This window comes from Felis catus, chromosome B4 (genome assembly GCF_018350175.1).
Source record: "Felis catus isolate Fca126 chromosome B4, F.catus_Fca126_mat1.0, whole genome shotgun sequence".
NCBI lineage: Eukaryota > Metazoa > Chordata > Mammalia > Carnivora > Felidae > Felis > Felis catus.
Genome location: NC_058374.1, coordinates 120,565,340 through 120,575,203, shown reverse-complemented (window position 1 = coordinate 120,575,203; position 9,864 = coordinate 120,565,340). Strand labels below are relative to the sequence as shown.

General features: G+C 40.0%; 1 protein-coding gene across 17 annotated transcripts in view; it reads left to right on the top strand.

Moving 5' to 3' along the window:
- Positions 1–5,013: 5,013 nt before the first annotated feature.
- Positions 5,014–9,864, top strand: part of ANKS1B (ankyrin repeat and sterile alpha motif domain containing 1B) — a 1,072,204-nt gene continuing 1,067,353 nt past the window's right edge. For all 17 annotated transcript variants that reach the window (XM_011284166.4, XM_019835377.3, XM_045062214.1 and 14 more), the window contains exon 1: positions 5,014–5,186. In XM_011284166.4, the coding sequence (XP_011282468.2) occupies positions 5,053–5,186 (134 nt within the window). In that variant the 5' untranslated portion in view covers positions 5,014–5,052. The remainder of the gene's footprint in view (positions 5,187–9,864) is intronic.

Here is a 9,864-nt window from a genome sequence, read left to right as displayed (position 1 = left end):
GAAGTGGAGACAAGACTACATTTTTCAGTGGGCTATGTGCTGGGTCACTCTTGGGTAACACAGATTTTCAAAGGTAGTAGCACACAGGCATGGTGGCTCTGAGAGGAGGGAGTTGATGTTGGAATAAACAAGAGGTGATGGAATGTTGTGTGGCAGTGATCTTAGGGGAATCCTTATTCTTCCTCATCAAATTCCCCCAAAGGGGAAGAAACTTCTCATTTTTCCAAGAAGGAGTTATATTACAGTGATCATCTTTGATCTCCTTCCCTACTTGTATCCATTGGATCTCCTTTACCAGTGGCTGGGGTTACTGTGCTTTCAAAACAAGATCCAAGTTCAATTGTGGCTTTTTTTCCCCCCCTCTTGCCATGCTTGTCTCATGGATCACTAAAGAGCAGTGGGCTTTCCTCTGCTTCCTACCCCAAGATGGTAAGCATACTTGGATCAGAATCTATCTCAGCATGTTTTCCAAAGTCAGTCTGGAAACCTAACGTTCTCTCCAGTTCTCTGACTCCATTTGTGAGACAGCCTTTATTTTGTCTGGGTATATGAAATCATATTTGCAATCTAACTTTCTCCACAAATCTGAGGGTGCACATTTACAGAGAACTAATTCTTACTCTCATTTTCAGTTTAGTTTTAGTAGCGATCCCTGTACTTTGTGGAATATTAGATTTTAATTGACCCAGTAGAAAGTGGGTGGTTGACATTCCACGGGTTTCAACACTTATGGCCATAAATTTAGAATGACTGCAAACATCATGATATGTTGCTGTTTGGTTTTCCTCAGGAAGATGATAAGCGGCAATTTGTGTTAGGTAGGCATAGGAGACAAACTTAAATGGAATGTAGTATGCAAGAAATCGGCTTTTGTTCAGATGTCTAGTATCTATCTTCATGGTCTGTAACCTGCAATTTGTTGACTTCTGTCCCACAGCCCATAATAGACCCAGATATGCAGAGTAACTTCAGAGCTCAAGATGGAGAAAGTAGGTATTTTCCAAACCCGCTCCCTTAAATCACAGGGTTACCCTATCTTAGCTCAGTCAGCTTTATGTTATAAGGACATCATCTTTTCCTTTTCGTCACTGTAAACAGATCTCGGCATATAGTTCTAAGACTGATCTGGATTCATGTTCCTTCATTATTTTATATTTCCAAAGTCTGTGTGTGTGTGTGTGTGTGTGTGTGTGTGTGTACAAACACTACATATGCTTTGTCTTTTGCTTTACCTCCTCTTTCTAGTTTCAACCCCCTAGCCCCTTCTTTTATTAATCAGTCTCAACAGAAGTGACTTGCAGTATGTATATTGGAGCAGTGACTCTCAGCTTGCCAAAAAAGTATCTAGAATTAGATCTGTGTATATTAGAATTTAGAGTAAGGGATTCAGAGGTTCTGCAGGAATTATATTACCTACCTCCTGGAATACATATCATGTACCTCTAGGAAATATAATGCATATTATGTTATCATGTACCAGGAATGATACTAGACTCTTTACTTTGTCTCATTTAATCTTGACTGGTATGTGTGCATGTGTATTAAACATATATACAATAATATATATACACAAAGACATATATACTATATATATATTTATAAAACACATATATATTTATAAAACATATATTTATATTTGTATATACACACATACTTTATATAAAAATATATATTTATAAAACATATATATTTATATATGCACACACACAGTATGATAAGTCATATAATCATATATATAAAATGAGAAAACGTTTAGTATCATTCCTGGTGCATAATATGCATTTACTACTATTGTTAATACTGTCCATTGAGAATAGAAAAGATAGATTTTTATGAAAAAAAGATTCAATTAAAAAAACTGGAGAATAGACAGTATATTTTCATTTTTGTAATTAAAAACAGAATAGAAATTGATCTCAAATCTATCCCCATACTTGATTTCTAGCTTTCAGTTATGCATATAGCTTAATGGACTAAGGCCATATATCATCACATGCATAGAATGTTAGGTCTGTAAAGGCCAGTGTTGACTATCAGATATAGCTTCTTAATTTTACATATATGCAAATTGACATCTAGCCTGTCCAATTGGTCCTCAAGATTTCTGGCTTTTTCCACTTTACACAGATGCAAAACACCTTGATGCAGTCTTGTTATTTAAAAAGTATGTTTGTTTGTTTGTTTGTTTTTCTCTCTTCAGACTTTTGGAAGAAATGTTTTCACTTTTAATTTGCACATCAGTTTCCATGCATCCAAAACCTCTGTCCTCTTTGACAAGAAGCTATTATGTAACTAAAAACAAGGCATTCAGAGTTGCAAAATTAGCTTTGAGTGCCTGGAACTGTGGGACTGATTCTTAGAGTTAATCATTACTAATGGCTTTCCCATTAGTAATCAGTAATTATTATCTGGGATTGGTTCGTGATAATAACTCAGGAGCCTCCTGATGTCTAGCTCAGCCATGATTAAATGTTACTTGTGAAAACAGGGTGATTTTTTTTTGTTTTTTTTTTGTTTTTGAAAACAGGGTGATTTTTAAGCTCTGACCAGTTGACTACTTATGGTATATCCTGGGAAAGATGTGAAGAGAGAGTTTCCCTATGCCATTTTCAAAATGAATTCGATAGCTCCTTACTTTGTTTCTTTAACTGGTCTGCTAGTCTCATTATGTGAGAGATACTATTAGCATATACAGTATCGTCTTATCATGAAAACAGATTCTAAAACGAAAACAGAAAGCCACGCTAGCTCAAAATCTATTTCCTTCAGTAAACCTCCCATGAAAATCCTTAATTTACCTAATACTTTGAACCATTCTTTTTTATTTTTTTATTATTTATTTATTTTAAAATTTAATTTATTTTTTAAATTTACATCCAAGTTAGCATATAGTGCAACAATGATTTCAGGAGAAGATTCCTTAATGCCCCTTACCCATCCTCCCTACTTTGAACCATTCAAATGAAATCTCAGAATATTGAATTCCATAAAAAATTGAAAAAAAAACCATTTCTGTTATTTATCTCTGAATGTGCTGTAAGTTTCCCCCCCGTTATTTACGTAAAATCTCTGCCTATAGCAGGCAGCTCTGGATTTGAGTCTTGGTTCAGTTATCTTCTAGCTGCATGATATTGGGCTAATCAGTTTGCTCATCTATAATATAAGGATAAAAATGGGACCTGTCTCATGGAATTGTTATGAAGATGGAAATAACATATGGAAGGCATGTGGCACAGTGCCTGGTTCATAGTGACTGCTCATCAGTGTCTGTGATAATTACTGTCAGCCCATGGGGGCAGTCAGGTGTACTGAGGGGAGCATGGGCTCTACAGGGGCTCAGTTCTGGGGTCCAATTTTGTCTGCCACTTCCTGTGTGCGGCATCTTGAGAAATTTAATTAACCCTTTGAGCCACTATTTCCTCATTTCCGAAATGGATATACTGTAGTAATAATACAGATCACTGGGTTGTCGTGAGGAAAGTGCCTGTTAAGACCCTTTTCTCGCAACCGATTATCAACAAGTTAACATTTATCCACAATTCCAAGGGCAAGGCTAAGCCCAAGGTGTCACAGGAAGTTTCAAAAGAAAACAAACTCCTATTCTCCACCAGGGGCAAGGAGAGAATCGAAGAAAATCAAGCCAAACATGTACAATGAGAGTTGCTGATGTATATATGCACATTAAAAGTGGGTCTCTAATCCATGCCCATTTATATTTTTCCCAGTATGCACGTGGAGAAATTCTCAATTAGAGCCTCTTCCCTGGTATTTTTAGACGTCAGTAGATCTCCAAAGCCCAGCCGAAATATAGGGCTGATTAAAGACTAGAGAAACTGGAACCGTCACAAACTGTACGTGGCCAGTGCCACAGAAACTAGGAATAAAACAAACCTTTCTAACCAAGGGCAGATCTCCTTCGTCTCGTGGAGGTAAATGGAAGGGCGAAACGCAGGTCAAGTTGTGCCGGCACCGACAAAAGCGACTGGCGAAGGGCCCCTTCCCGGCAACACCAGCTTTTCCTCATCTCGGTCATGGAGGATTTTCCAAGCTTCGTGCCTGACCCCAGGCGTGGCGCCCGCGCCGGCCCAGCTGACGAGGAGTCGAGGCGGCAGCGAGAACTCCAGTCCTCACACGGTTAAACCTCTCCCAAGGAGACTGGAGGAGGGAGGAGGGAGAAGGGAAGAGGGAGGGTCCCCGCCCACAAAAACGAAGATAATATCATCCCGGCGCCCCGCCCCCACACCGGGCCGGCCCCCTCCCCCGCCCCTCGGCCCCCGCCCCCCGCCCAACTCGGGACGGACCCTCAGGCCGCACCTGCACGCGCGCACACGCCCCCCCCCCCCCGCGCGCCGGCCACCACGCGCGCCAGGCCTCAGAGCCGCCGGCGGCGGACCGGGGCGCCCTCCTTCCCGCCCTGCCTCAGCCCCTGCGCCGCCGCCGCCGCCGCCGCCCTCGGCACGCGCCCGCCGCGGCTCGTCCGCACCGCCCTGCCTCGGCGCGGACCACGGCCGCCGGGGCCGCAGCCGCGCGCTCCTCTCCGCCGCGGGCCGCGGACGCCGCCACCTAACCGCCGAGCCCGCGGGGCGCGGAAGCTGATCAGAGCCCGGGCCGCGGCGTGAGGGTGCGCGGGCCGCCGACGCGGTTGTTCGCTGCGCTCGGGCTCCCGCGAGGACTGTCTCCGCCTCCTCTTCCTGCGACCTCCTCAGTCCTCAGCATCCTCCTCGCGCTCCTCAAAAGCACCCTCTCACGCCCCACCCGCGGGAACGAGGCTTCAGGAATTCAGGGGAGTGGCTGTGGGGGCGCGTCGCGGCTCCCCGCTCGGCCAGCCCCTCTTCCTAGACATGGTCTGATCCCCATTGTAAAAGCTGCGCCCCGAAGAGGAGGAGAGAGTGGTGTTCCCGGCTTGGGGCTGCAGGAATCTCTTCTTGCTGAAGCTCTTGCATTATTTTAGGGTGGGGCGGGGAGGGCCCTGGATTTTGGGGAGTGGGGGTGGGCGGGGAGGAGGACCCGGGGTGGGGGGAAAGGACTCTGTGAGGGAGCCGGTGGAAGACTATGGGGAAGGACCAGGAGCTGCTGGAAGCTGCCCGCACTGGAAATGTGGCTCTGGTGGAGAAACTCCTGTCTGGCAGGAAAGGAGGGATCCTGGGCGGTGGATCCGGACCCCTGCCCCTTTCTAATCTGCTAAGGTAAGGACGGGAACCAGTTCTGGGATTGCATACCTCGTTTTGCATTGTGATAGATACGTCCTCCTCTTCATGGTTAGTGCACCTGGTGGCTGCCAGCGATTCATTCTTAAATTAGGCAGGAAAACAGACTGTGTGTGTGGAGAGGAGGCACGAGGTTCCCAGTCAGATTGATGCCTTAGATTCTTTGAGTAATTTGAAAATAGCCTTCCATCAATGCGTCAGTAGCTACTTTTCTCTGAACTGTGGTGCAGAACTTGTACATGTACTAGTGTTGCTGGAAGAAAATCGGTGTTCCACTCGCTTTCCATCAACATTTATTATGTATTTTCAGTGTCGAACCCAGCCTTTTTTGTCTATTTGCATGAAATTGGTAGAGAAGCTATTGCGTGCATTCACTTACCCTGCAAAAAGCCACGGCCTTTGGTTGCTGCTACCTTCTCTTGCAGAAGGCATTTGCTGTGCTGTGGGTTGTGATCCCACAAAATGAAGCAAGCGAACCTTCTGATGAGATGTCATCTGTACAGGGTGTGTGTAAAACTTGATGAGGCAGGTTAGCAGCCCCAGCAGTACTTCCAGTTACCTGGACTTAGCTCAGTGCAACTTGGTTTTTAGGACCAAGGATGCCAGGTCAGGATTGGGATAGTGTGTATGGAATGTAGTAGAGGCCTTTTAATATGAAGATGTTGCGGGTGAGACTAATATTGCTTGGATACTCTTTCTAAGATGACATTTAAAAAAAATGTCAAGGTCTTTATTCAGCAGGCAGTACCTTAGAAATAGGGTTGATTTGCATATTTGAGAAACTGCGAACTTGAGAGTTGAATTGATGGACGAATTAAATAAGAGGGAAGAAGCCTGAAGAATATTCATTAGATAAAATGCAAGGAAAGCTCTTTAGTTTATAAAATTGTGGCTATTCACTTTACCCTGGATATTTTTGGAGGCATCAATCATCATTCATAGCTTCACCCTAAAACATCTCTTAAGCAACCCAGCTGTACTTGTAAAAATTTGAAAAACCCAAATGATTTTTTTTTTTTTTTGGTTTTTAAATACTCTTTTGTGCTACTCTTGACAAGTGTTTAATACAGATTTTTGGATGATGACATTGTGTTCTTTACACAAGTTCTTAGATGTTGTAGTGGCCAGACAATGCAGTTAATTATAGTACTGGCCTGTAGGGAAAATGAAAACATTTGTATTAGAGTGAAATGAATTTAGTTGGCAAATAGTTGATGGGATTTTAAAAAGCTCCATATATGATCATATATACTTAATAGTGATATTTTATTGGAATAATAATTCACTTCAGATCAATGAATGAATATGGGACATTTTTTTAGTTGATCTTAGGAGCGATGACTCTTTGGGTGTACTCTGTTGGTAAGTAATTTTTACTTTCAAACACAAGTAGACAGTGTGGACATGTTTCAGATTATAGCTCTAATTACTGCCCCTAGTCATGGGTTATTTATACAAAAGCAGTTTATCTGGTTACGGTTTTAAAGTTGCAGGTAAAGTAAATGTGTTTACCAGTTGATTGAATTAGTTGTAAGAATGATTATGGCTAGAAACCTGTATTCTGAAAGAGGTTTCTAAATAATCAATTCCTTTGGACAAACACTAAGGAATTCTTTGGGAACAGTGATAACTTCAGTTAATTTTATTAAGATAAATAGTATTTTAAAAAGCATATCTTTGTGATAGAACTTAAAGGCAAACATCTTTTAAATACTTTCTCTGTTGTGCCATTTAAAAAAAAGAATAGGTGGCAAATTTTAGGAATAAAATACCAACTATTTAATGTTGGTAAACTAAGTTGTTAAACTTCTTGAACAAGAGGTTTTTTCTCTTTTGCTGGTTTTGTCAGGGGTGAGAGCTCTATAACAAAAATGTGCACAGAAAACAAAAGTAAAAAAACGTTCTCATGAGTTTGAACCAAGTTGTAAAAGTCAAAATCAAAACCAATAACCCTTAAACTTGCATCTATCGCATACTAAATGAACAACCAAAACAATGTCTTTGAAGAATATGACGGTTGAAATTGCATTGGGTGATCCTTTGCATAAAATGAAATTCCTAAGAAAGCACATTTAATTTAGTTGTTACTTTATTTCACAAATGATTGTGTTCAAAAATTTATTTACATAATGATGGAGAAGGTGGCCCCTCCCTCTTCAAATATAATGACGCTTGGACATTTTAAAATACTCCGGAATGACCGCAGAATAGGTTTGCCACTACCTCCCCCCTGCCTTTATTAGTTGTGTAATAGGTAGTGTCAGATAACTGTGCTAAATGCTTACTTGTATCATTTCCTTCAATTCTTACATCAGCCTTAAGTGGTTGAGCCTCAGTTCACAGGTGAAGAACTAGAGATAGGAAGATAAGGACTTGCCTAAGGTCACTTAATTAGTAATGGCAAAGATTTGAAGTTCTGTGATTTAAATTTGCTTTTCCACAGTGTAAGTCTTATTCATTGATTCTATTTGATTTGTGAGTTTAAAATACGTAGTTTAGTCTACTTTTTTTTTTTTTGCTATGAATAATCTGATTTAAAAATCCTTAATTTTTTTCCTAATGACAAAAAAATCCTCATGACTGCCCTTTGGGGGATCACTAAGAACTTTTCTGAAGACGGTTTTGATGACATATTCCCAAGTGAGCAGTAGATATATGATAGGGAATCAGGTATGCTTGGGTGACACTGCAGTTTTCAGCAAAAGAATGACCTTGAATAAATATAAAAATCTTTCTAAGCCTCACTGTTCTCTTCTAGAAAATGGGAATAGTTATAGTAGCTATCATATAGAGTTGTTGTAAGAGTTAAATGAAATATGAAGAAATGAATGCAAAGCATTTAACACATTGATGTTTTAACATTAGTGTTGTTATTTCTCATGCAGCTTTAAAGCACTTGACCTTATTTCTTAAGGTCTTGATTACTAAAGATTTGCTTCATATTGGACATGGAGTAAAGTTCCTTAGTAAATTTTCCACTAGAATTATAGAATCTGTAAATAAAACGGAACCTTTTATGCAACTTCTGACCTAGAGGAATCACCTGCAACATCTTTTACCAGTTAGTTATTCTAGCCTTATAAAACTCTTAAATGACTAGATCCATTCCTTTTTTTTTTGACAGCTCTAATTATTAAAAACATTCTCCTTTTATTGAGTTGATATCCACCTCGCTGTAATTTCTTATTTTTATTTTATTTTTTTAGTGTTTATTTATTTTTGAGAGAGAGAGAAATAGAGACAGAGCATGAGCAGGGAAGGAGCAGAGTGAAGGAGCACAGAATCTGAAACAGGCTCCCAGGCTTTGAGCTGTCAGCACAGAACCTGACGAGGGGCTCGAACTCATGAACCACCAGATCATGACCTGAGTGAAGTTTGACGCTTAACTGACTAAGCCACCCAGGCACCCCTGACCTGCCTGTAATTTCTAGCAGTTGGTATTATTTGGAAGTGGAATATAGGTGAACTTACATTTTCATACTTTTCACTATTCTCTTTTTTCCCTTCTTTGCATATTCTCAAGTTCTGCAATGACTCTTAAAGGTGGTGAGCAGAAATGAACAAAATGCACTAAGATATCAGTTGACCATTGTGAATATACTGGGACCTGATATACTGTTGAATTAAAAAAAAAAACAGGTTTCAAAACAGCATTTGTGGTATGACCCTATTTTTTTTTAAGAAAAAGTAAGTGTGAAAATTTATAATGTACATGAAAAAGTCTAGAATGATAAACACCAAAATGTAAAAAATAGCATTCATCCTTGAGTGGTAGAATTGTGGATGATCTTTATTTTCTTTTTGCTCTCTACATTTTCCAGTATTCTAAAATAAACATGTATTAATAGCAGCTGCTAAAAACATTGAAATTATTACCTCTTTATTATTGATCTAAGATCTACCTTAATGAGGGTCAGTTTTTCTGAGGTATATAATGACATTGGCTCACATTGAGCAGATAGATACTCAAAACTTCCAGGTATTTTTTTCAATGACTTATGAAGCAGTGGTTCCCCTATCATACTTGTAAAAGTGTGGATTGAATTTAAATCATTCCTATTACATTTAATCTTACTTGTTTTAGCCTGTATTTATAATCTATGTAGATCTTTTTGACTCTTGAGTCTGTCTTCCAGCGTATTATCTTCTTCCTCCACATCATCTATAGATTTAATATGCATGTTTTCCATAATTGGAATTCCACACACCATGATATGTCTCTAAAGAACCTTTCTTTAGCCTACTATAAATTTAAAAGTAGCAATACTTATACATGGTATTTCTACCAACATTGAAGCCACTTAATAGAACTCTGATTCAGCTGCTTCTCTCTGATGTACCTGTGAGAATCTTTTGAGGTATTTTATCCATTGCCCTTCTGAAGTCATGCTGTGTCCTGTTTATGGCGTTCCTTTGATATACCTCTAGTATCAAGTCTATAAATTCCACCCAAATCAGGCTACTTTATTACAGCTTGTTTATGGTAGCGAACCATGGATGATGGATGCCTAGTTCTGATGAAAATTCCTTCTGTGCCCTTGTACCTAATTCTTCTGGGTCTGGATATACTTTGTCTGTTATGATCTCTGTCTGTCTGAAGTTTCAATAATCCCTAACATTATTTGTTTATACTTTCTGGTTTGAAAATGATTTTCAC